Below are 27,379 nucleotides of genomic sequence, written 5' to 3'. Positions count from 1 at the left end.
GAATATTGGTGAGTTTGAATTACTATAATGAAAGCTATTCATCTGTAGAGCTGGAGTCTGCAACAAATACTTGGCAGGTTGACAGTTTTTAAGATACAGACAGCATGAGGTATCTTTATGTCTCCAGCATTCTCTCATCCAAATGAAACTAAACCTCAGTAGCAATGGTCCTGGAACTTCTCATTGCTCCCTGCAAAATTAGAGGAGTGCATAAGATTATATAGGTAAAACATTTGCAGAAAGCGCAGAATGGTATGAAGATCTACAAATGCCACACAGCCACTAGCCCCAGCCCAAAGCCGGTGATGGAAAGTGGTCTTGTTGCAGGAGAAAATGCCTAATAATCCTGTTCGAGAATTACACCTGCTTACTCCATTTTATGAAAGCTAAGGGAGGCCTAAAATGTACTAAGAGAGCATTCAAGCAGCTCTAGGGACTCAGCTACACAGATAGCGATGGTAAGCTTGTGGCAAATTCAATGTATTTTTCAAAACGCTTAAAAAAAAAAAAGCATTTTCACATTTTTTTATATGTGTTTAGATTCCACCTGGGTCCTCATTTTGATTTATAACAGGAGTCATACAAATGTCCTTTAAATCGCAGGATACTGGTGATAAAGACGTTTTCCGCCCTGGCAATCATTTTTTCACATGAGAAGAGAAGAGAAGAGAAAAGAAAAGAAAAGAAAAGAAAAGAAAAGAAAAGAAAAGAAAAGAAAAGAAATCAGTGACTGCGTCGGGTTGTCTGCGTGTGCCGCTTGAATTAAGAACCTATGGGAGCAGCGCAAAATGTGTGCCTCTCGGAGCAGCCTTTGTCGCTACAAACCAGCGAGCTTCCCAGCTTTGTCTGTGAAATGCAGCCCTGGTGGAGACTGGCTCTCAAGTGGGCCTCTCCTTCCTCCACCCTCCCCGCTCCCCGAAAAAAACCACACCACGGCTGCGTCCCCGCCTCTGCTGCGTCGCCAGCGCGCACGCATCCCTGAAGCAAATCGGGATAACGTGGCGCGGGATCAGCAGCGGAACTGTGAGTATGGCTGGCAGTTGCCACCCGGTCGTTATTTGATGTTTCCCTGTCCAGATTCCCCTTCCCTAGCTACCGCCCGCCCGCGCGGTTGCCAGGGGAACAGAGTCCTTGGCGAAACAATAAAGCAGCCGCGGTTGTAGTGGTTGCGGATTAGGCCTGCGGGCAAAATGGTGAGGGGCAGGGATGTTTTAAGGGGCTCCTCGGAAAACTGGAGAATGGGGGGGGGGGGGGACGACTAGCGGAGCTTCATCCCGCCCCCCTCACCTATCTCTGCTCTTTCTTTCTTCCCTCCCCTCCGCCTTTTGTAGATGCTCTCGCGGCTCAAGCCCGCCGTCGGGGGTGGCTCTCAGTCCGCTGACAAGCGGAAAAAGAAAGGCAAGCGAATCCCGCAGCTGGAGGAGCTGCTGACCCAGCGGGACTTCACTGGGGCCATCGCCCTACTGGAGGTACCAGGGGCACGGCTTGGAAAATGCGGACCTTGCGCCAAGAACCGACAGAGATGGCGCTGGGTTGTTCGTGGGGATGGGCTCAGGGCTGATGGTAGCCTTATGACCAGTGGGAGTTAATGCCTTGGAAATAAGGGGCCTTAACATTCACCCTCCTGTTCCGGCCTTTGATTCCTACAGGTGGAGAGCCTCGGTGCTCCTTTTTTCTTAGCCTGCTTTTCTTTTTCCTGCTTTGTGAAGTGTAGGAGGTGAAGTTTGACCACTGCACAGAATTGCGTTCTGCTGGAGACCTGGTACCACTTCCAGAAGATTACTTATACACTCTTAAGTACTGTTCACCATCCTGATACAGTTAGGATGTTAAGTGTGTGTAATGCTGATACTCCAAAGGCTGTGGGATGAGGACAAGAAATCTAATGTTCTCCACACACGAAACCACAGGAGGATGAGCAAAATGGATTACAGTATAAAGAATTTGCCTGTGAACACTTGCATACCAATATTCATTTAAAGCAGGCATAGGCAAACTCGGCCCTCCAGATGTTTTGGGACTACAACTCCCATCATCCCTGACCACTGGTCCTGTTAGCTAGGGATTCTGGGAGTTGTAGTCCCAAAACACCTGGGGGGGGGCGAGTTTGCCTATGCCTGATTTAAAGCAAGAGTTTTATACCGACTGATTCACTTTCTAATGTCTAAATCAGGGTGGGGAACTTTTTACAGTCCTTCATGGATAGCATTTGAGGGTGGTGGGATATGCCAATATCAGCCATGGCAGGAGGCAAAAGAAAAAACACAGATGGGGCAATGAATGTGATGCATACTTTTGTATAGTAGGCTACAAGCCACACAAAAGTCAGATGTTTCTCTGGCAGTAGTAGATGGTGTGGTGGAGCTGCCCTGCTCACTTGGTCTCCAGCTGCTTTGCTGCTGCAAACCAGGATGGAAAGGGGGAGGGGAAGCTTGGCACCGTGCAGGCAGATTGTGCCCTGCCAGCACATTTGCACCATGCCAATCTTGCTGTCACCTCACCCCCTTCTCTGTCTCAGTATGCAGCAGTGATGCAGCTGGAGGGACGTCATGAGTGGCTGTTAGGGACAGGTAGCAGTCCGAGAGGTGGGCAGAAGGGGCAGGGGAGCAGGAGGATGATCCAGGGGAAGGGCCAGCAATCTGTGGGGCTCTGTGTCAGCCAGAGACAGGAAGAGAGGAGGCCAGGACAGAGTTGCAGGAAGACTTGGAGGTGGAAGAGACCATCCCAGAGAGACTTCTGCTATCCCTCCCCTGATGTCTCCCAAGGACAAGTTGGGGCTTAAAGTGACAGGAGCAGGTGGAGCTGTCACACAGGAGAAGTTGCTAGTTGCTTGCATACACCACACCAGATGGGGTTTAAGTGAGTTGGAAGGGTCACACTGTTGCTCCAATTATCCAGGTTGGAGCATGTCTGAAGAAGCAGATGCCTAGTTAGCTAATCAGCAGGAGTGAGGTGTATATCCCTTGCACCTCAGGAGCTGATGTAATTGAGTGCTTTGCCAGTAAAGAACTAAACTTCAAATTGCTTGTCTTCATTGGGGCGGGGTGTGCTCAGGACAGTGGCATAGCCCCACCATTTCCTCTGCTACTATCCTGTTCCCCTCTATAAAAAACACACACCTGTCTCTGTATTGTCCAACAAGGCAAGCAAGAGGTATTATCACAGTTTAAGGACACACCCTTGCCAGGAAAAGCAGCCAAGGAGGCCATGGAAGAGGAACAGTGAAGGGTGTGGTCTAAGGAGGAGGCATTGTCTGGAGAGAGTACTGAGCGTTGGAGAGAAAAGCATTGAGGGCCACATTTTGCCCTGGGCCTGTGGTTCTTCCGTCCCTGGTCTAAATACGAAAGTTTCTGTTTTGATGGAGGCCTATTCTACAGTAAAGCATAGGTGTATAGCCTTTGTGTTTCTCTGATGAATAATAGAAGTGTAGATTTGGAAGGGACCCCAAGGGACATCTAGTTCAACCCCCTGCAATGCAGGAATCTTTTCCCCTTATGCACTAGGCACTGTACCTTTAACGGCTACTTGTAGTTTGGTTTTGGTACTGGCGATGCTGTGACCAACCAATGAATTTCTGCTTATCAAGTTGTTGTTAAAGGCACAGAGTTCAGTTGGGAAAACCAGCTATCAAAGTATTTTAAAAACAAGTTACTGTATGTTACTTGCCTCCAGCCTCCTCGTCACATTTATGTATGTCATAAGGCTTTTGAAGGTGAGCCAGGTTAAAACCCTTGAAAATCTCAACCATTACATATTTGTATCATATGTACCATTACATATTTGTATCATGTGGTTTCATTCTAGAAAGTTGCCAGCATAAAATTACTTTTAGGAATAACTTTCATATGAGAGTATCCGTGTTTGGGCATCATTTTAATCTTAATGTTTTCCTTCTGGAAGTTTAAGCGTCATGTTGGGGAACAAGATGAGGATGCAGACCTCTGGATTGGATATTGTGCTTTTCATCTGGGTGACTACAAGAGAGCACTGGAGGTGAGGTGAGGAAATCCTGCTTCCTTTTGGAAGGAAGGGGGATATTGTCTTAATATAAAAAACAGATGGGAGTGGAAAGAGACCTGTCTTAGAGCAGTTCAGCAAAAAGACATGCCATTGTACTATAAGTCTTGAAACAGAATGGTATATCCTCACGCTGGATTATGATTATGCATGCTTATGGACTAGTGAATCTGAGAGGCATGAGGATGGGAAAGGCAAGATTATTTATTTATTTGACTTACATACTGCACTATTAATCAGGTTAGGTATTGTCAGTTTGCTGCTGCTATTTTCCAAAAGTCTATGTTTGTGTAAAGGAAAATATGTTGGTGTAAAATGAATTGTGTATGTATTTCTTTCCCCATAAGGCAGCACGTTTAATTTTGATTTTTCAAAGCACATTTTAAGAAAACTTTATTTGGGATAGCTTGAAATTGGTGAGTTCTTCCATGTCCCCATCTAATGTAAAAGCTGGTATATATGTAAACCTTGATGGTTAAGAGATCAGGAGCTGGATGAGAAATTGTGTTTATCTCTCCAAAACAGCCTATCCCTTTTTGTGCACAGTATCTCAATTTTCTTTCAACTTCTTTCAACCCTGACTTATGGTCTATACAGTCATTGGCACTGTTGCACTCATAATTTAGAAGTAGTAAACAACTTTAAACTCTGTCACATTGAACACAGTTGTAATGCCAACTCTTTCATTAAAGACCTGCATAGTCTTTTTTCTGGGTTAAAATTTAGTGTGGAAATAAAAAGTAACTCTTGATCTTGCCTTGGAGGATCTTGGTCAGTTGAAAGTGGTCAGTTTAGCCGGTGGCATGCTGAGAACCGGTGTATTGTAGTTAAGCAGGTCAGCATTGGGAATGTATGTCTTTAATCTCCCTCTGCAATTCAGAGGTAATAACACTGATCTGCATTGCTGTAAGGATTCCTGAAAAAATAAACATGAAACATTTAATATTTATACAACATGTTCTCTAAGTGTTAGTAGTACATCTTGCTTGATCACTAGAAGCAAAGAGCAACATTGTTGGTGCAGATTGATTGATTTACTAAGAGTATGTATAAAATTCTCAAGATGGCTCAAAACTCAAAATAAAATTTATAATTTCTGTTTGATGGTTACGGCAACAGTATATCAAAAACTGTTACTTGTTTCAGGAATATGAAGATCTGACAAAGCGATCTGGCTGCAACCCTGATGTTTGGGTGAATCTAGCATGCACTTACTTCTTCTTGGGAATGTATACACAAGCCGAACAAGCAGCCTTGAAAGGTAAGACGGATAGCTGATGCTATAATATTATATATATTTATCTTGGAGTAAGTCCCATCAAGTAGAAATGTACAAATTTGTGTTGTTAGGGTGGTGCGCCTGAGCAAATTCATAGTGTTAGTCATGAGTATTTACAAACGCTGAACTGCTCCAAGTGTTGGCATTAAATTTTGTTTTATTGCTCTTTTCGGATTTTCTTTCAGCTCCCAAAAGTAGACTTCAGAATCGCCTGTTGTTCCATCTAGCACACAAGGTATGTCAGAAACAAAACCATGCAGAGGCAAGTAGTATTTTGTACTTGGAAGTATTCTGAAACTCAGACCCTATCTTTCCCCATCTTCAAATATTACTAGTTTGAATGAGAATCCTGCCCGACTTGTCTAGGTACAGAAAGGTAGGGCAGAGATAGAGGCTGAATAGGCACAGAGGATGAAAACCCAGAAGCGGAGTGGTAAGAAGACCCAAGAAGAAAGAGAGCTAAGATGGGAAAATATTTTTTAAATTGGGTCAATGATAAATAATTTTAAAATTTGGGGTAAGAATTTGTTGAATCTATTTGAAAGAATTGGAATACTAGAGGGGGAGGGGAGGGGAAGTCCCGGAAGGATGCCAATGAAAATTAGGTTTTAAATTCGGATGTTTTTCTTTTTCTGTTATATTTGAAAATCTTTAATAAATATTATTTAAAAAAAAGAAGAAGAAGAAAGAGAGCTAAGGGATAAGTTACCTGTTGGAAGGCTATACTCAGTGGAAAGAGAAGTGGTATCTTAGGGAAATATGGGGTGGAGATGGTAGAGACCTGAAAATATGTGTAGAGAAGCCTTTGATTTAATCACTTGTCTGATAGCCATAGGCAACAAGGAATTGTGTACAGATGAGTGCATGAAATTCCATGTAGGTGAGTGAGAGGGCTAGGAGAGAAGTGCGTCCTTATTCTATGGCAAGCACGAAAAGCAAGTGGGCGACTAGAGATGAGAAGCCCTGTCCTCTGCACCCAGCATAGAGATACAGCAAGCCACTGGAAGCACAATAGAGAGTTCCATCCCCCTTCTGCTAACTTCCAGCAGACTAGTTAAAAAAGGGCTAGTAACTTTTGAGAGCTGATTTACTAGGATAAAGAGTAGTTGCTTACTGTTAGCTGTATTTATTAGTGTGTATGTAGTATGTCCTGCATCTGTGTAATCCTAGTTCTTATTTCCCGTATAGTTTGGTGATGAGAAGAAATTAATGAGCTTTCACCAGAATCTGCAAGACATAACAGAAGATCAGCTAAGCCTAGCATCTATCCACTATATGCGGTCTCATTACCAAGAGGCTATTGATATATACAAACGTATACTTCTTGATAACAGGTTGGATATATTTTTCTTTCCCAATCTGTCATTCTCTCTACTCTTTGGACATTTTATTGATGGAGAAGGGCTAAAGTTTCAGTGTATTGCTTTCTAACAGTTGGAGTTATACTCTGAGATTCTTGCTTCTTATTATAAATTCACTGTAGTACATCCCACAACATTGGGCCAATGGGATCCAGTAATAAGATTTAAATTTTTCTGTGACCCCCCAGAGTAATTTGGATGAAATTACTTAGCACTAAGATAGGAGATCACAGATTCCTTATATTAGCAATTAGTTCTTATATAAAAGATAACAGAGTTTGGAGATTACAGATCTCAGTGCCTGATGTCATACAATGTCAGGTGACTGACAGGTGGGCATGGTTGCATTCCAGAGGTTTTCTGCTGCTGTCCTTGCCCTTCTGCACTGCAGTTTTCGTCTTCTTTCTTGTGGAATTCAGGTATGCTGCAACACTCTCTGTCATGGCTTCTTTCTTCTGATTTCTAGATGTGACTTTCTGAGCCTGTTTGCCAGCTTCAGTTATAGATTGTATTCCACCTTCCAACCTTTTAGCCAAGCGCAAGAGCTGCTGAGTTTTCCTAAGTTTCTGATTCCCATTGTAACTAGGTTTCTTCTTCACCACCTTTGGGTGTTAGTTTCCTGGGCTCACCTGTTGAATTCCCTGACAATCACAGCCTCTGAATAACCCTGTATTTAACAGAAAGCAACCGTCTTATAATTAAGCATAAACATAAAGCGACTCAACAGTTGCATTTCTTCACCGATGTCTTAAAATATGCTCAGTATTCAAGGCATAGGTCTTAGTGATCCCATTTGGGTTGTTGCTTGTAGTTTCAGTAAACTCTTTTTTAATCCTTCCATGCACACACTATTGTTCATAGCAAAAGGCATTTGTAAATGCATTACAAACTATTCTGCCAATGATAGAACATGTATTGAGAATACACATGTGCTGTATTATTTGCACATTTCCATTTAAGAGCATTCTGCTTTAGGTGAATTTTCTGCCACTGAATGTAGTTAAATGAAGAAACTTTGATGTCTTGAACTTTGATGTCTTGCAGGGAATACCTGGCTCTCAATGTATATGTTGCCTTGTGCTACTACAAACTGGATTATTATGATGTTTCACAAGAGGTGCTAGCTGTTTACCTTCAGCAAGTTCCTGATAGCACCATTGCTCTTAACTTAAAGGCTTGTAATCATTTCCGACTCTACAATGGGAAGGCTGCTGAGGTATTTTGTTAAAATGTTTTTCTCACTAAAGTCATAATCTCCTTCATGCAAGTTTCAGTTTTGAAGTAATATTTCAGTTTCCGTAGAGCTCTAACTTTATGCTTTGTACCTCAGTATGTGGTCTGTCTGACTCTATGTATGTGTTTCTAGTTATGCTGGTGTCACTTCAAATGAATTAGTCATGTGGCAGTTCAGGTCCACAGTATAAGATGCAGGACCACTTTCAGAGGGTTGGCATCATTTGGCACCTGTTGAGGCACACCGCCCAAAAGAGGCACTACCTGGCTAACTCCTGGAACCTCATGGCTCTGCTTGTCCTAGAATCATAGAATTGTAGAGTTGGAAGGGATCTTGAGGGTCATCTTGTCCAATCCCCTGCAAGGTGGGAATCTCAAGGCAAGTGAGCAGTGACTGGAGCAAGGAGAAGGAGGAGCAATTTCTGCTAGCTTTGTTCTCCCTCTGGGCAGTGGTGCAGATTAGGTTCAACAAGAGAGGGCAAGTGAGTGGGCAGCAGTAAAGAAGAGGTGGGACAACTCGGGGAGGGGATGTTGAGAGCATTTTTGTGCAAGCCCTCACCCCCAAAAATTCTCAAACTGGCTCTGATAATATTTTTTGGAGTAGTGTCAATGGCTACTTCTGTTGATTGTGTGTTCTGTTCTTCCACTCACTGTTTTGCAATTTCTTAAAAAAATTAAGGCAGAACTTAAGAGCTTGATGGACAGTGCTTCAACATCATTTGAGTTTGCTAAGGAACTCATTAAACACAATTTGGTGAGTAACAATTATGAAAGTAACTAGCTTGCATATTTTTTATGAAGTTCCGAATAACATAGGCGGCATTTAAAAGAATGTCTTGTTGGCTGGCCCAAGAAAGTATTGTGTGAGGTGCAAGCAGTCTGTAAACCTAGTCCTCTCTTCCAGTTGTTTCCCCATGTTCAAATGTGCATAACTAATCGCAGCTGTGAAAAGGTGGTTTTGTTATCTATAAAGACTCTCCTTAGACAAGTTTCTAAGTATGCACAACTAACTGCGTTTGCCCATATTCAATCTTTATTGTCGTCATCTTTCCCTCTGTTTCTCTCCCCACCCCCTAGGCCCACCCCAATAACTTATTTTGGAATATTTGCTTATGAAACTAAGATGTCGTGTACAAAAATAAAGATAATTATTTTGAGCTGTGCAGGAATTGGTATTTTCATGATGCACGAATTGTTGAAATTTAGTGGTGGAATAAATATTTAACTTGTAAAATTCAAAAGCAGAAAATATGACACACTCATAATTCAGCAGAAGCTTGTTGCCTCTTAGTTTAATAAACATTTCAAAATGCATGTACAGTGGAACCTCGGTTTACGAACTTAATCCGTTCCAGAAGTCCGTTCTTAAACTGAAACCATTCTTAAATCGAGGCGTGCTTTCTCTAATGAGGCCTCGCGCCACCACTGCTCTTTCACCGTTCAGCTTCCGTTCTTAGACCGAGGTAAAGTTCTCAAACCAGGACACTACTTCCAGTTTTGCGGAGTTCTTAAACTGAATAGTTTGTAAACAGGGCTGTTCTTAAACCAAGGTACCACTGTAAGATGGTTCACTGCAGGTTGCTTGCTGCTGTACTAATGCAGTGAGGACTTTCTTCTGCAGGTTGTATTCCGAGGAGGGGAGGGGTCTCTCCAAGTACTGCCTCCGCTGGTTGATGTCATTCCTGAAGCCAGATTGAATTTAGTAATCTACTACCTTCGGCAAGGTAAACACAACTTCTGGATTTTGACTTCTTTTGTCCCTTAAAGTGATTCTTTTCCACCACATAGGGTACAAGGGGGTCTTTGTTTTGAGGACTGGCATATAGGTTGGTAACTTTTTACAATTAAATAAATTGCTTAGATTCCTAGCTTGTGAAAAAAGACAGCTGTAAATGACTGAAAAAATAGATCAGCCCAAGAAGATACAGTGGTACCTCGGGTTACATACGCTTCAGGTTACAGACTCCGCTAACCCAGAAATAGTGCTTCAGGTTAAGAACTTTGCTTCAGGATGAGAACAGAAATCGTGCTCCGGCGGCGCGGCAACAGCGGGAGGCCCCATTAGCTAAAGTGGTGCTTCAGGTTAAGAATAGTTTCAGGTTAAGAATGGACCTCCGGAATGAATTAAGTACTTAATCTGAGGTACCACTGTATTCTTTTGCTAGGAGAACATTTCATTTTCCTGAAGTTGCTACGAAATAAGATCTATATGCTTGGTTGCAGTTAGAGGCAGCTGAGCCATCAGAAGATGGCTTTGCAACTGTACTTCTATACAGAGGTTTTATAAGGACTTAAATAAGCACACCTGAGATAAGGAAGCTACATGGCATCTGTCTGCTCCTCACTCCTCTATGTCTATGCAAAATGCCATACAATGTGAGATCTATTTTTTGCCGCATTGTTTCCCATAAACTGCAACCTAGGCATATTAATTGGGAGAATCTGTAACATCTTCTTTGTTGTGATGCTAAATGTTTGTAGTAAAAAAAGCATTTTTAGTAAAAAAAAAAAGTCTGCCTAAATTAAGTGTAATTCCAGTTCTTGATTTGTGTGAGTTATACATCTGAATAAATGTTTAGTTAATTACCTTTTATCTCTTGGTTGTAACAATGATGGGAATTAGCACAAAAAACCCAATTTCTAACATCTTGAGTCAAAACACAGCTCTTCAAAATCTTACCATGCAGTTCTGAGCATATGTATTCAGAAGTAAGTAGAGCTTACTCCCAGGTAAGTGGATTTAGGATTGCAGCATTAGTCTATTTTCCCAAAAGGTTGCATTATTTAGTGTCAACGTTTTTGAATCATAAATTCTTCTTAGGTGAAGCTCAGTCACAGGCTGTTAGCCCTCCTCCTGTCCCATCTTCACAGGATGAATAAATGTATGAGAGAAAAGAATGTGATTTTTTTTAAATCTTGCCCCTGTACTGTTCAGAAGGCATCTGCTAGTCCATTAAAAAAAAAAGACTAGTGAACCTTTGCTCTGAAAAAATAGCAGAAAATAAAAAATGACTTAACCCATATTTGTTATAAAGACTAAAGAAATGTATAATCAGCAAGTACACATTTGTTGCAGTTTATGGTTCCTTTTCATCCTTTGTTTTTGAATGCCTTTATGGAAAGATGAATTATGATGTGGGAAGGTGACATGGGAAATACAATATGCACTGTAATGTGTTCTTTCAGATGATGTGCAGGAAGCCTACAATCTGATTAAAGACCTGGAACCTACAACCCCACAGGTAAAAGAAAAGTTTTGGATATGATTATACATATAATGGAAGACATGGTCATCTAGGATAGCTTCTGTCATAGAGTGGAACATCTTCCTAAAAGAAGATACTTGAATCTGTTTACTTTATTTGGACATAAAGTATATCATTCTTGGATCAAAACGAAACAGGCATGCAGATCTTCGTCTGTTTTTAAAAATGGTTGGGTCCAGACTAAAGTTGCAATCCTAACCTCACTTAGTTGGATTGAGTCCCGTTGAATTTAATAGGTCTTACTTCTGAGTAGACATGCTTAGGATTGTACAGTACATTAGTAGCCCTGTTTCCACAGAAATCATTGTGAAAAGGTAGTCCTGACTTGTCTTAGATTACACTGAAATCAATAGAAACCGAGTATTAATAGCTTACTCTGGATCTAACTACATATCTTTTAATTGTTTGCACTTTGTTTGATAGAGACGAAAGGATGAGTCGCACAACACATTTGGTCAAAACCTTAAGACATTGTCAAAATGTTTAAGGAGCACAAGAATAGCACAAATAACATATTGCAGTGTCTTTTGTTTTTTTTTACTGTTTAGAGATTTATTCCAGATTCATATGAAACTTTAAAACTGTTTCAATATGCACTATCTTAATCCATTTAAACATGTGTTCTCATATAATATATTGGCTTAAAACTCCAGGGGAAAATACATAGATCTTAAAACCTATTCTGGTTCTGTACTAAAAGACAGTGAATGGACACAGTATTTTATAGGAAGGGAAGCATTTATTTGACAGACTTTTCAAATTAGGTTCAGAGCTAGTGAATGCCAAAAGAAGAACCGGAAAACAGAGCAGAAGATTCCCCCCCCCCCAATTTACAATTTCCCTCCTTTTTATAATGTGTTCTCTGAACTACAGTCTGTGATTATTTCATGCAAGTTACTAACTGCGCACGTCCAGATTGATTTTGGTTTATATATTTAATACAGTTACTTAGAAACCATGGAAACAGGCTATTCAGAAATCTATGTATTTGTAAAGCAATTTGAATAGAATACTTCACATGGTGCTTTAAAACTTCAGTAAATGGTTGCCTCATTTTATATAATCTTTCTCTAGGAGTATATCCTAAAGGGAGTGGTGAATGCAGTCCTTGGGCAGGAAATGGGCTCAGTGAGTACAATACCTTTTTTACTTCAGTAATTCATTTGGAGTAGACGAGAACACATTGCAATTCAGCTAACAGGTTGATTTTGATACTAACTTGCCTCTTGCTCTTTTGTATTTCCTACATATTTGCCAGTGAAAAAATGGAATTGTAAATCATCATATACACTAATGTTGATACTATAGGGTGATATCAGCATGTTTAGAGGAACCTCAGAATGTCTAGAAATAGAAAAAATATTGGGAGTGGGATTTAAGAAAGCAAAGCCCAAGACACTCCCATGAGGACTGAGTGTGCTCTGTGGCCTCAGAATGCAGAGTATTGGTGGAGAGGGAGGGGGAAATGAAAGACTTGATGGTGGAGGAATGAACTATGCTGCACAAAGGCAAGGTTGGATAGCTGGGACACTGAACAGGAATCCTGCATACAGTAACATTTTTGTGACAGGTTGAATATTTCTGAAAGCCAATAAACTTAGGCTCTCCAGTCTATGGACAACCAGAGAGACTAAGTTTATTGCCTCTACACATTCTGCCTGAATTCCTTTGGCATCTGCAGGTGGATGAGGAGATAACCAAGGTACTAAAACCCTTTTATTCTCTATTGTTAGCTGAAGTCTGTTATCTGGACAATGACTTTTTGTTTTCTTGCAGTGGATTTTAAAAGAGTTCTATTATTTTCACTTATATTATTATTTTAAAAGCCAAATCATAATAATGAACTTTGTTTCTCTATCTGTTTTTACATAACATCTGCATGTAATATTTAGATTGGTCTCCGTATTCCAAAGATCTGTCTATGCTCTGCCCCAACACTCAGTGCTTTCATGGATTTCATGTTTCTTTGTTTCTTTTCCAGAGAGACCACTTGAAAATTGCTCAGCAGTTCTTTCAGCTGGTAGGAGGATCTGCCAGTGAATGTGGTATGTTTTAACTTGTTTTCTCATTCCTTTAACATTTCCTTTAACTTGTTTTCTCATTCCTTCAGATGTCAATATTGCCAGTGAATGCAACCATTTTGTTACCTGGGACAAGTAAAAAACATGGTTAATATCTTTCTCTGTCTTAGTGACCTGAACCATATATATACACTGTACTTACATCTGCCACCAAAAACAGAGGCCTCATGTCTAGTTCATCTTACTTGGATCACGGCTTAACAATATTGCTCACTTTCCTGACTTTTCTATACATTCCTGTACATTTGCTTATCCCCTGCTAGCCAAAAATTCCTAACATAATTAGGAAAAGTTGTAGAAGACATAACAGGACAATTGAGGAACTCGACACGCAGGTTGCATTTTCACAGATCATCATGTGTACATTGTTTAGGTTGATCTTAAATTTGTACATCCTAATCTGCATAGGTTATGAAAGTTCATATCACACTAAGCTCTTTAAGGTACTGCAGTGGACTAATATGGCTACTTCTCTAAAATATTTTCAATATAATACATAAAGAGAGCCTGCTCTTTCCCCCCTTTATAGGAATCCAGGGTTCAACCATGCATAAGACTATTTTTACACTGGGATGTTTTCTTGTGTAGTACTGCTTACCTTTTATGCAAATGGGAATGTTTATGCAAGTTCCACTATCCCAATACAAGAGGACACCTCTTGCTGGTCAGCTAAGAAACAGAGGAAAATAGGGAAAGAACACCTGACTGATAGTTCAGTTGGAAACCAATATGTGTAATATGCTATATCAAAAACACTTAGGGCTATTTTTCTCAATTTGTCAAATTTATTCTGAGTGCAGACTTGTTTGCCACAAAGTATAAACTGACCTGGTAGCCAGATTGTGGTTCTGGGCTATTATATATAGAGATGCTAGACTATGTTATCTCAGAAATAAACTAATCAGACTCAAAAATTGTGCATATAACTTCTGTTCTTCAGATACAATCCCCGGGAGACAGTGCATGGCATCTTGCTTCTTTCTGCTCAGGCAGTTTGATGATGTCCTTATTTACCTTAACTCAGTGAAGGTTAGTACATTTTATATCAGTTGGTAGTCTCCTACAAATCTTTGCATGTATTACTTTCTGTGTGTGATGCATAAACTTGCCACACACAAAAATGGAGGTGAAAAGAGAGTTTTATTTTAAAATATAAATATATATTCAGCCCTTTGGGGCAAGTGCCCTCATAGGGCAGCATAAAAAAAAACAGTTGTATAAAACATATAAAAGGAACATCTTAAAATATGCATTGCATCCCTTTGAAAAATTATCACTGAACCATCATCAATTGAATAAAGGCAGATCAAAACAAAAATGCCTTGAGAATTATTTTTAAAATCACCAGTGAAAGGGCAAAATACACTTTATGAATGACTGCGTTTCATAAGTATAGGTCAAGCCCTGAAAATCCAGTACCCATCAGCTTAAGTTTTCTTATTGACAGGACAGAGAGAACGACATGTGATGCTGACTTTTGAGTTTGGACAGGGACATAGATACCTCTTAGAAACTTTGGTGATTATTTCAGCTTTTTTATACACTTACGTAAATGTAGGTGCAGGCCGTACTTTAGATAACCTGATCCCAAATCATTTAACATTGTAAAAGTCCATAAGTGCTTGTGCCTTATTTTTCTGGCATTTTCAGTGAGTACTCGATCATCGTCCCTCTTTTTCTAAGTTCCAGTTTAAACTCCACTATGTATGTAATTAGGATTTTGTGCTTCTGTTGATTGTCATTTGCCGTTCTGTGGACATTAAAGAAAACATTTGGAGCTTTTTCTCCCCCCACTGACTGAGACTTTACCACCCTAAATAATTTACTGCTGTGTGCAAACTTACCTAGGTAAAGGTAAAGGGACCCCTGACCATTAGGTCCAGTCGTGACCAACTCTGGGGTTGCAGCGCTCATCTCGCTTTACTGGCCGAGGGAGCCGGCGTACAGCTTCCGGGTCATGTGGCCAGCATGACTAAGCCGCTTCTGGCGAACCAGAGCAGCGCATGGAAATGCCGTTTACCTTCCCGGCGGAGCGGTACCTATTTATCTACTTGCACTTTGACATGCTTTCGAACTGCTAGGTTGGAAGGAGCAGGGACCAAGCAACGGGAGCTCACCCTGTCGCGGGGATTCGAACCGCCGACCTTCTGATCGGCAAGTCCTAGGCTCTGTGGTTTAACCCACAGCGCCACCCGCATCCCTATCCATGCTTAATTGCAGATATCTAACTTACTATTTTTAAGAACAGTTGTCCTAATACATCTTTGAAAGGTCTCACTGTTTGGACCTCCAGGCCTATTGCAAAGGCTCTCTTATTTATTCCTATAATAACAAATTATTAAAATGAGCAGGTTCAGAAAAGGGCTATCAAAATGAGAAAATGGGTGGATCAACAGTTGGGACTTTTTACTTTAGAGAAAAGTTGAGTAGGAGGAGACATGATAGAGACAGGATAGACATGTTGGGGGAAAGGTGAATAGGGATCATGGTTTGCTGCTCCCACTAGCACTAGGGGGGAAGGAATGAAACAGGAGCAATTTCTGTGTTCAGAATAAACCATTATCTATAGTTTTGTGACATGAGAACTGGGCTGTTGTAGAAAGGAATGAAAGAGATGAAAACAGAAGCAAATTAAAAATTAAAGGGCCGCAAAGAGAGTCTAAAAACTGAGTACAATATAGAACTGATTAAATAAAAGTGCTTGAATAAGCAGCTGGTGAGACATACCTGAAGACTGGTAGCACTGAACAAAGCCTGATTCATAATCTGATTATACAGTTAATTTGGTGCTTACACATTCCATTCTGACTGAGGCTTGGTGTCTGTTGGCATTCTGCCACTTTCTGTTCCCAACCAGTGTGTCTGGGAAGTGCTTTGTACCTCCCACACAGCCAAAGATATCAGCACAAATGACTTTCCCACAACTGGAGGTGAACAGTGCTTTTTCCTGGGCAAGGACTTCGCATGGATGTGGGCAAAAAAGTGCTTTGATCAAGTTCCACTTCTATGTGGTTGTTATTTTGCTACCGTTCTGAAATTCTTAGTCACTTAGGTGTGGTCACCTTGGCCATGTTTATGTAAGGGCAGAACCAAATAGGAAAGTTTATCTGTGAAAGATCTAAGGAATTATCCCAAAGCGCATATGACAGGGATTTAATAAGGATGCCTTCTATGATTCAGAGATCACACAGTAACAGCACAAAATCAGTATCTCCACAGAACTTTAGCATCCCAAGAATCTCCACTTTAATTTTAAAGAGCAAGTGTCTAGCTTTCTGTTTGTGAAAATATTTCCAAGTGTGGGAAACCCTAGGTAAAATCTCATAACTGAGAATTGATGCTGAATGGGGCCAAGCTTTAGTGTACTGACTAATGCCTTGCCCTTCTGCAGTTATACAAATGAGCAGAAATAGCATTTAGGACAATATGCTCTGGGCTGTCCTTTGATACAGAGTATGTGGGCAGGGGGTGTATCTTACCATACAGTACACAGTGGATGCATTCTGACCTCACATTTCCTGAAATTCCAGATCATGGATCATACCTGCTGTCTCATTCTTTCGTGCATCTGGCTTAATAAAATATTTCTGTAAAACAATTTGACATGTTACCTGAACTGGCAATCTGGCTTAAACAATCCAGCCAAATCAGAATCAATCTGTAGTCTGCGATCCTGGTTTGCAGGGATTGCTCACATCAGTTTTCCAGTTTGAATGTCACAGAAAACTCTGTTTTGGCAAACCAGGGAATGCTATATTAAGTTGAATGCACAAGGGGAGGAGGGGGCATGTGTACATTCAGTTTATTCATGATTAGTGAATGTGACATCTAGCTGCAGCGAATGTAATTAGGGTGGCCAAGCAAAAAAAATAGACAGGCTGCTGCACCTTTAATAGTTGGAAGAAGAGAGAAATTCATCAAGTGTAGTTGGACTGGTGAAATTCTGTCTTCTACATACAACTTTTAAAGGTTGCTTGTCCTATTTTTCATCTTGTCACACTAAAAGTAACCTATTCATAAAAATGGGTGAAAGAAATCTAGAATCCTATACATATTCTGCATCTCCTATTATGCATATTTGTTGTTGTTTAGTCGTTTAGTCGTGTCCGACTCTTCGTGACCCTATGGACCAGAGCACACCAGGCACTCCTGTCTTCCACTGTCTCCCGCAATTTGGTCAAACTCATGTTAGTAGCTTCAAGAACACTGTCCAACATCTCGTCCTCTGTCGTCCCCTTCTCCTTGTGCCCTCAATCTTTCCCAACATCAGGGTCTTTTCCAGGGAGTCTTCTCTTCTCATGAGGTAGCCAAAGTATTGGAGCCTCAGCTTCAGGATCTGTCCTTCCAGTGAGCACTCAGGGCTGATTTACTTAAGAATGGATAGGTTTGATCTTCTTGTAGTCCATGGGACTCTCAAGAGTCTCCTCCAGCACCATAATTCAAAAGCATCAATTCTTCAGTGATCAGCCTTCTTTATGGTCCAGCTCTCACTTCCATACATCACTACAGGGAAAACCATAGTACATCATATATCTCTCCTGCTTTTGACTCCAGTGGCCATTTCTTATGCAATTCTCTTTGGATGTGGGTACACATTAAGTACAGAATACTCATGGATTGCAGCAAATAGGAATACTGCATGCATGAATTACTCACTGTTTTATCAATTTAGTTCTGAAATGGTTTTATCACTTTCCAGGACTGCTGCACTAAGGAACCCAAACTATTTGAACATACAGTACAGTACAGTACAGTACAGTGGTACCTCGGGTTACATATGCTTCAGGTTACAGACTCCACTAACCCAGAAATAGTGCTTCAGGTTAAGAACTTTGCTTCAGGATGAGAACAGAAATTGTGCTCCGGCGGCATGGCAGCAGCAGGAGGCCCCATTAGCTAAAGTGGTGCTTCAGGTTAAGAACAGTTTCAGGTTAAGTACGGACCTCCGGAACGAATTAAGTACTTAACCCGAGGTACCACTGTAGTATAGTTCTAAGGAGATCTTCAGCACTCACAGAACTAAATTATGGAATTAGACATGAATGTTTTGAAGAGTTGGGTAGAGATTTAGAGAAAGAGGCAGTTTTTTCACAGCAGGATTTAACATGCCCAGAAAGAAATGCATACTAAAGAAAGCTGCCACCCTGCAATTTCTGGCTTGGAACTTACCCCAAATCCATTGTGGCCAGTGCTGTGGAATGTTTCATCTATGGGACTTCCGGGTTAGCGCGATCGGATTAATGGCGGATTCCCTCCAAGCTCCGGAGGGAATCGGCTCTGCTGAGGACGGGTCTTACCGCGCCGGCGACGCGGGGACCCTTAGAAACCGCGAGCGCAGAAGCCTGCGGACTTGGTGACTCGGCGGGCACCTTTAAGCGCCTTCCCCGACCCACGAAGAGCCTTTTTAAAGGCTACGGAGTGGGTACGGGGAGTGGCGTGGTGCTGTGAGTAGACCGCTACTTCAGTGGAGCGTAGCCGCGAGCCATGGCCGGAGAGCGCTGACTTTTTTCCCAAAATTCGGACTGGAAAATAAACAACCCGTGAGTAGATTGGAATCTGGACTTTAAAATTTATACCTTTGAATTTGGTACAATCGGGGGATGTGCTAAAGGGAAGTCCGCACCCCCCCTACCTACAAACGATCTAAAGCAAGGATTGGAGAACTAAGGTGGAGAGTATTGTTTTTGGTGTCAGATAAAAGATACTTCAATGAATTTGACAGAAGAAGTCTTTGTGCTGGAGAGAAAGTGAGGAATTTTGGAAGCTTTTGTGTAAACCCCCCCCCCCGAACCCGGGAGTGTCCTGTGCGTAAGCCGGAGGAAAAAGAATAAGGAGTTTGACAGCTGTCAAAGGAGCTGTCAAACGGGCGGTTAAAGTTAAGAACTTTGTTACTTAAAAACTCTCTGAATTAAAAGTGTTGCATTTGAACTGAGGTGGTTGGAAACAACGTAGCTATAAACAATAAGTAACGGACTGTTGGAAAAGGACTATCAAGTAATTGGAATCCCCCTAGGGGGAACTAGAGACATTACAATGGCTGCAGAGGGAAAATTACTGGCAGAGATAGAAAAAATGTTTTTTCTCGTGGGAATCCTGCAAGAGCAGAGTACGGCTATGAACAAAGAACTTATGACCTTGAATTCTAAAACAAACAACTCTGCTGAATGCATAAAGGATTTGACTAATAAGAAATCTGCAGCTGAACCAGAAGAGACATTTTTGGAACAGGTGGAGAGGAAAGAAGGAGTGGAAAAGGAAAATACCAATCAGAAGCCTATAGTGTCAGGAAATAAAGAAGATCTTCGGATTACAAATCTGCGAAAGATGAGAAAGATGAAGGAGGAAGTCCCTGGAGTACCTGGAATTCTGGAATTTAAAAGAATAAAGAAATATGATTGGGACTTCCTCTTTGAGTATGGGAGATCAGCTGACCTTTTGCAGCAACTGCTTTTAAGTATTTTGGATGGAAGAAAACTTGGTGTGATTGCGACTGAACTCCTTCAAGACCTGAGGACCAACAAAAAGGGTTACCAACAAAATCGGCGGAGAGAGACTGACAGAGACTTGAAGGCCTCGGATGTGAGGAATCCGGGCTAGGAACTGTTTCTGTGGACATAAGGGATGGAAACCGGGGTAGGGAGGGAGGGGAGAACAGAATTTTAAAATTTTATGATTTTTGTATTTGGCCATTATGACATATAATTAATTAAAATATAAAGGGAGAAATTCGTGGGAGGGAAATTAGGTCAACCTTAGAAAAAAGATTTAATGTTTATAAGAGAATTGGATAAGTTAAATGTGGACAAGTAAAAAGAGTTAAGTTTTAAAAATAATAATAATATGTTAAAGATGAGAGATAAGAACTTGCTGAATTAATTATTGGAATTGGGATGTATGAAGAGGGGGTGGGGGGAAGTCAAGGAAAGAGGGTAAAGAAAGTAAGAGTATGAAATTATATATGTTTTGTTTTTGTTTTTGTTGTGTGTGTGTGTATAAAATGTGAAAACCTAATAAAAAATTTTATTAAAAAAAAAAGGAATGTTTCATCTATGTACTGAGTCACAAAGCCATTTGAGCTACTATTTATAAAGGTGTTTTGTTTGTTTTTTTACTCTATTGTCTGGTACATCTTCAAGTTTTAAAGTATGTTTTTTATTTATTGTGCACAACTTATTTTCCAGAGTTACTTCTACAATGATGACACTTTTAACTTTAACTATGCCCAAGCCAAAGCTGCTACTGGCAATACTAGTGAGGCTGAGGAGGTATGTAGCTTCTTCTTTAAAAACACCACATGCAAGGAAGGAACACACTTCCTGATTACCTTCTGGGTCATCTTGGATATGCTCTGAGGATAGCCTTTTTCTGCTTTACTTCTAAAAATATATAATGCTTAAATGACTGCTATTAATTATCCTTCTGCTTAGACTGACTTTCCCTACTTGTGGCCTTTTTATGTCTTGAAACTTTCTTATATAATGATTCTGTTGAATGTTCTGTTATTTGAGATTCATCTGTATTTTGAAGTAGGCACATACTTATGGTATATATCACACAGCAGATATTGAATGCAAACAGACATTTGTTTTTTCTATCTGTTTCCCCCTCAGGTGTTCCTCTTGATTCAAAATGAGAAGATAAAGAATGATTTTGTTTATCTCAGCTGGCTAGCTCGCTGCTGTGAGTCACTTTACCCTGTTATAGAATGTAGATTTTTTTTTTGTTGCATTAGCCCTGTTGCTATCTCTCCTTAAACTTGTTTTAACCTTGTGGGTGGATTTCATTAAATTTTTAGATATAATTGGATACCTTTATAAGAGGCAAGTGCCCTACAAGAAGTAAATCTTGCCTTAGCCTGTGAGTAAGCAAGAGTGGTTGGGAGTCTACTCAAGGAAAAGGTGGTGTCTTGGTATCACTTGCAAAATATTTCAGCAGAACAAGTACTGGTAAAAATTCTTGTTTGTTCTTGTTCTTTGGGACAAGTACAGCTGAGACAACTGCAATTAAATTTCCAAACATTTAATTGTTTGGTCCCTGCAGCACTCTACCTTAATTACAATTGTGAGAGAGCAATCTGAAGTTCTCATTAGCTATTGATACCAAATATGCTCACATATTACGGGTTTCAAAAGGCAGCCATCTTTACAGAAGATCTGGCATGAAATTCAGCCCACATGGCTCTTGCTAACCATAGAGAGTTTGTGATAATTTTATGAAACAGGATATTTTGGCTCAGATTTTGGGTACAGAGTGATACCTAAAGGTAAAGGTACCCCTGCCCGTACGGGCCAGTCTTGACAGACTCTGGGGTTGTGCGCCCATCTCACTTAAGAGGCCAGGGGCCAGCGCTGTCCGGAGACACTTCTGGGTCACGTGGCCAGCGTGACATCGCTGCTCTGGCGAGCCAGAGCCGCACACGGAAACGCCGTTTACCTTCCCGCTGGTAAGCGGTCCCTATTTATCTACTTGCACCCGGAGGTGCTTTCGAACTGCTAGGTTGGCAGGCGCTGGGACCGAGCAGCGGGAGCGCACCCCGCCGCAGGGATTCGAACCGCCGACCTTTCGATCGGCAAGTCCTAGGCGCTGAGGCTTTAACCCACAGCGCCACCTGCGTCCCCAGAGTGATACCTACAGGTGGTACAATACAGTAGAGAACCCTTAGATGGTTTGTCTTTTAAACATCACCTTTCTTGGCTTCTAAAATAGGAGGGGCAGTCACTTTCTGCCCTGTAACTTTCCAGTTACCCACACAAACATAGGAAGGGGTGAACTTTGACCTCCCAACAGGAAGAGTCAAGATTGGGATGATTCTCAGGTATACGAAGGTGTCCAGAAACACAGTCAGAAGTAGAATATGCCATCTGGTTTCTTAGTAAGGAAGTCAGTCAGGTTCAGACAGGCAGATCTCTATAAAAGCTTCATACATAATCTAGATGAACTTAGACATGGCTGTTACATTGCTGGGGTGGGGGGGAAGCTGGCAAGAATTGCACAAAACTAGGAAATTTTATTTTATGACTTTGGATTCCGGGTCACCTTCAAAGGTAGCCCCACGTAGAGCACATCACAGTAGCCCAAGCTGGAGATAACTAGAGCATGCACCACTGTGGCAAGACAGTCCGCGGGCAAGAGCACTGGAGTTACGGAAATTGCAGTGGCAGCTTCTGCCAGCAGGAAGTTATACAATTGAGGTTTTCCAGTGTTACAGTGTGCATGTTTATGTGTGCAGCAATATTGTGCAAAGTGGCTGATGTAATAATATATGCAGAGCTCTGAATTCCTCTCAAAAATGGAATCAGTTGCCTCTTTAGAATCCTGGTTCCTTTACTGAGCTCTGTGAAGAATATTGTAGCAAAATAAATGCTGAATTGGTATCATCCTCTGCCATTGGTAAAAGTGCAGTGGTGTTAGCTGTCATAGCTTATAAGTGTTAATTGGTTTTAGAGTCAACTGTTTCTACTGTGTTTGGTGTCGAGTAACTCTAGGTAAGGGCACTATATTTTTAAGTAGCTGTTGTTGTTTAGTCGTTTAGTCGTGTCCGACTCTTCGTGACCCCATGGACCAGAGCACACCAGGCATAAATAGCTATACCAATGTAAATATATAGTAATCATTATGTGGACAATTATCTATAAGTTTTATTCTTAAAGTGCAGTAGTAATAAGCCTCCTTTCAAAGAATAGTGTAACACCAATATTTCTGGGAACCTTATAAGCATTGCTATTAAATGGACCTTAAAATTACAGACATGATATGAAATAGATACTTATGCTAAACTGAGTATATACAACTAAATGCTTTTATAATCGAATACCATTCATCTGTTTGACCGGTGTTTTTACATGACCACAGAAGAGCAATATAAGGAAAAAGAAATTAATGCAACTGGTGTATACTTGTTTGGAATAAGTGTAGAAATACAAGGAGTGTTAACTTCTGTGTACAGATTATATAGAGAAGAGCAGAAAAGAGCAACTGGGGTTGAAAACAGGAGGACTACTAACTGAATTTTCTAATAGACCTTTTTTGTCTATTCAAATGTTCAGCCTGTCACTAGGAGATACCTGCCATGTGCTCAAATTCCAAGGCAGGCATGATATGTCTATAGTTTATGAACACTGTCCCACAGAATCTGAATCTCCTAATTGCAGAATTGTAGCCTTTTATATAAATTAAGATAACAGTTCATTGCCAAAAATTAAAATCCTTAAAAGTTAAATCCTTTATAAAATGTTGCCTTTCATCCTTTAAATAAACATTTGGGCAATGTGCGATTTCTAACAGAAATCTGTGTTTCCAGATGGAAACTTAATGTTATGCAGGTTACCTCTGTGCTAATTAGACATGGGATGGAATTCCTGACACTTTTTCGTATCTCCTGATTATTAGAATGTGACTTTTTGTACTGCAGGTAGCAATGGGTGTGTTACATTGCTTTTTACCTTATCTGAATGATAGAAATAAAGACGTGTACCGCTGATGAATGCTTATCCACTTTTGCAAACACCATGTGATGACATGTCTCCACTAGCTCTAGCTTTTTGTTAATTGCAGACATTATGAATAAGAAACCACGACTAGCCTGGGAGCTGTACCTGAAGATGGAAACCTCAGGAGAGTCTTTCAGCCTTTTGCAACTAATTGCAAATGACTGCTACAAAGTGAGCCTCCCTCTCTCTCCCCCCCACCCCCAATCATTAGTTATTAGTATCAATTATTACCCCCTAAGAGACTACTGAAATTTTTTAATGAACTGAATATTTTCCAGCCCTTGGAAAGTTGGAACCTTTTGCCTGCAAAAGCATATACTTTACCTCTGAGCAAAATTCTTTCCCTATATTAGTAGTGAATATAAAATTTTAATTCTAAGATTTAAGAAACAAGCACAACAGTGTTAATTGGGAAGCAAACTTCATTCACTAGCATGCTTCACTAGGTATCTAAAGTATTTCAAGCCAAAGCCAATAAAAGTTTCTTGACTAAGGCTTGTTCTTTTACTGCTGTTTTCAAGTCGGCTAGCATTATGATGAATACATTAGTGCGGCTAGATCTAGAGGGGTGTTTAGAACTGTTTGTGCAATTGGCAGATTATTTAGTTGGAGGCATTGTGCTCCTTTCTGTGTATGATTTAAGTGTTTCTTTACAGTAGTGTTTTAACACAAGATGATTTTCATAACTTGCCTGTTTATAAAATTGGAGTGTGCCTGATCCCCTGATTGGGATCAGAAAACTTCCACTGGCTCCTCTTATTTGTTCTTCTTACAAATGGCTGTATTATTTTATATTTCTGATGTAAGATTGGTGCCTTGAGCATGTAACTTTCTTTCCTGTACAGATGGGCCAGTTTTACTATTCTGCAAAAGCCTTTGATGTTCTGGAAAGACTGGATCCTAACCCTGAATACTGGGAAGGCAAAAGGGGTGCTTGTGTGGGCATCTTCCAGATGATCATAGCTGGCAGAGAACCCAAGTACGTACACTGATTTTCTTTGTACTACTTTGGGGTCAGTGTCCTGGATTCTTACACTCTTCTAGCTCACTGTTAAATGTTTGTGGCAGGGGCAGGGAACCTTTCTCACCTTGAGGGCCACATTCCTTCTGGGCAACCTTTTTTGGGGCTATGTGCTAGTGGTGGGTGGGGTCCAGGGCAAAAGTGGGCAGAACAAATGTAAAACTTACCTTTGTACAGTATGATAGTTTCTACATGCACTTGCACACCCCTTTCCACCCTTCATTCAGACAAGCAAAATGTATTGAGGGAGCTCAAGGACACATCCCAGTCAGGCAAAAACACTGGGCCAGTTAGGGTTGTGACCTGCGTAGGGTTATGAGGGCCAGATAGGGAGGCCTAGATGGCCTCATTTCACCCCTGGGTTCCCTACCCTGGTTTATAGGAACAGAAGGATGAAGGCCCAGTTAAAAAGTCCTAATAACTGATATATTGTGTATTGGGAGCCTCATCTGCTTTGCTTTAGTCCTGCTGTTGAAAAAAACAACATCGATACAACTGAAATAAAAGGAGGAATTACCAAGAGATAAATGAAAGAAAAATGTGCAGTAAATAAACATGTTTAAGAAGGCTTAAACATTACACGTTCACCTCAGTAAGGCCAATAAAAAGAGACACGGGAATAAGCAGTTATCATGCAATGGGACACATACTTTCCAAAGCAATTTGCATACAAAATTAACTAGAAATTTATGGTATCCAACAGTGTTGCTCAGCTGATGGTAGGGCTTCTATCAGCAGAGCAGGGAGGGGAATAGTTTTTAGCCATTTCCCTCTACTGCCCAGAGTGCATTTAAGAAGCTGCAGGGAAGAAGGGCAATTGCTGAAAACTTCTTCACTCGCTGTTTTGTTGACAGAACTCTTACCATCTGCTGAGTGGCACTTCGCAATACAATCCTTTCTCTTTCAGACTTGTCCTCATTTTTATTTACATCTTTGTCTTTTCTGTCTTCAGAGATACCCTAAGGGAGGTGTTACATCTCTTGAGAAGTACGGGTAACCCGCAGGTAGAGTACATAGTTCGTATAATGAAGAAGTGGGCCAAGGAAAACAGAGTGCCCCTGTAAACCAACATCACCAAAATAATAGAAGTAACTGCCATCTGTGATGTGCCTGACTGGAATATTTGCGGCATCTTCTAGCCTAATACCAGCATTATGCAGATTGTAACAATGCAAAATATTCCGAATAGATATTTATTTTTATATTGATAACTCTTTTTTAAATTTAAACTGTATGTATTGCATATATTTGTGGGAAGAATGTGTGACTTTAGTTATGCAACATCTCCCAAGTTCCATTTTTTTTTTTATACTGCAGTTGCTAGTTTTTAACTGTTCATGCTATCTTCAGTCCACGGGTTGTTCTAGTTTTGTATATTCAACAATGCACTGTGTTGGTACTGTACAGAGACTGTTCAAGAACTGGCCTGTGCTGCACACAGATGGACTCTAGTCTCATTGTATCACTTCTCAAAGCAAAATACAAAATTAACTCAATAATAGCATTTCATATTAATACTCTTGGAGCCAAATCATGGCCTCGCTCTGGATATTGCAGCAGCAAGACGAGAGGGAGGAGTAAAGGAGCTGTGATTTTCACTCTGGGTACATGCATTATTGTTCTTTCTCACTAAGTCATAACTTGGTTTAGTGTGGTTTGTGATCCGAGCCCTGGTCAGTCATTACAAACAATATATTTCTGAATTGTAACAAAACCCCAGCATATGATAGGATGTCTTTGACTTCAGATGTACTTTTAATTACCGAGGCCTCTTGCATATTGTGAGGCACCTTTTACAGAGAATAGCTGAATCATATGCTGTTCACTTCTTTATCTGGTTCCACAGGGAGGTTTTGTCAGTTGATTTAAGAAAGATTGTTAGCTCATGCTATCTACAATTAACATGCTAATCTGAAAGGTACCTACCTTTTCCTGCAAATGTTTGCAATTAGTTTGAGGGATTAGGGGAATTGCTTTCAGATTTTTCTCCTGAAAAGATTTTGAAGAGACACAACATACATTGAAAAAAACACAGTAAAATATGCATTGCACACTTGTACAGTTTTTATGTATGTAGTTCAAAATTATTTTTATGCTTCTAACTTTTCAAAAAAATGTTTGTAATCTGCCCCAAATTTTAATTCTCGGGTAAAATCCCAAAAAAATAAAGAAACTTAGAGAGTAACTCATTATGCATTTTTAAGTACCTTATAAAAATAGAAAATTTGTTCTCTTGTGAATGTGACTAAAATGAATACTGTATGGTATGTGTTGTTATGACTTAATATTATGGATCTTAATTTAAATATAAAATATGCAAGGCACAGCTACAGGTAATGTGTTTGTGCTTTGCAACTGTAACTCTGAAATACACAACTGAAAATTTGTAATTGAGTAAATTTGCATCAAAGCCTGCTGGAAACAAGAATCAAAATTGGCTGGTCTGTCTCCATCTTTGGGTGAAATACACAGGCTGGTGAAAAATGGGAATCAATAGATAACTAGGCAGTCCTGGGAAATTTGGAAAGCAATTTTAGGTATAAATTATTTTTTCTAGGCAAAAAGTCAATAGATTGGGTAGCTGAATTGTTGGAAAATTCAGAACAGAAAAAAGAGTGCACTTTTTCATAT

General features: G+C 40.5%; 1 protein-coding gene across 3 annotated transcripts; it reads left to right on the top strand.

Moving 5' to 3' along the window:
• The first annotated feature begins 878 nt into the window (after positions 1–878).
• Positions 879–26,933, top strand: IFT56 (intraflagellar transport 56). Of its 3 annotated transcripts, none has more exons than XM_079993386.1 (18): positions 879–1,023; positions 1,332–1,469; positions 3,901–3,993; positions 5,164–5,278; positions 5,482–5,531; positions 6,485–6,630; positions 7,702–7,873; positions 8,570–8,644; positions 9,512–9,614; positions 11,077–11,132; positions 12,231–12,284; positions 13,138–13,201; positions 14,178–14,266; positions 20,419–20,502; positions 20,848–20,917; positions 23,792–23,898; positions 24,573–24,706; positions 25,701–26,933. In XM_079993386.1, the coding sequence occupies exons 2-18, from the start codon at positions 1,332–1,334 to the stop codon at positions 25,810–25,812; spliced, it is 1,662 nt and encodes a 553-aa protein (XP_079849512.1). In that variant the 5' UTR covers positions 879–1,023; the 3' UTR covers positions 25,813–26,933. The 3 variants fall into 3 exon arrangements, with proteins under 3 accessions (XP_079849512.1, XP_079849510.1, XP_079849511.1); XM_079993384.1 differs by lacking the exon at positions 879–1,023 and adding an exon at positions 1,068–1,193; XM_079993385.1 differs by lacking the exons at positions 879–1,023; positions 1,332–1,469 and having other exon boundaries at positions 3,907–3,998.
• The last annotated feature ends 446 nt before the right edge of the window (positions 26,934–27,379 follow it).

This window comes from Podarcis cretensis (assembly GCF_951804945.1).
Source record: "Podarcis cretensis genome assembly, chromosome: 10".
NCBI classification, from domain to species: Eukaryota; Metazoa; Chordata; class Lepidosauria; order Squamata; family Lacertidae; genus Podarcis; species Podarcis cretensis.
Note: the sequence above shows the minus strand (reverse complement) of the source record. Positions and strands in the feature narration are given on the sequence as shown.

Coding starts and splice junctions, on each gene's coding strand:
- IFT56 (XM_079993384.1), top strand. Junction 3,994..5,163: donor ACTACAAGAGAGCACTGGAG/GTGAGGTGAGGA, acceptor TACTTGTTTCAG/GAATATGAAGATCTGACAAA. Junction 11,133..12,230: donor TGGAACCTACAACCCCACAG/GTAAAAGAAAAG, acceptor ATCTTTCTCTAG/GAGTATATCCTAAAGGGAGT.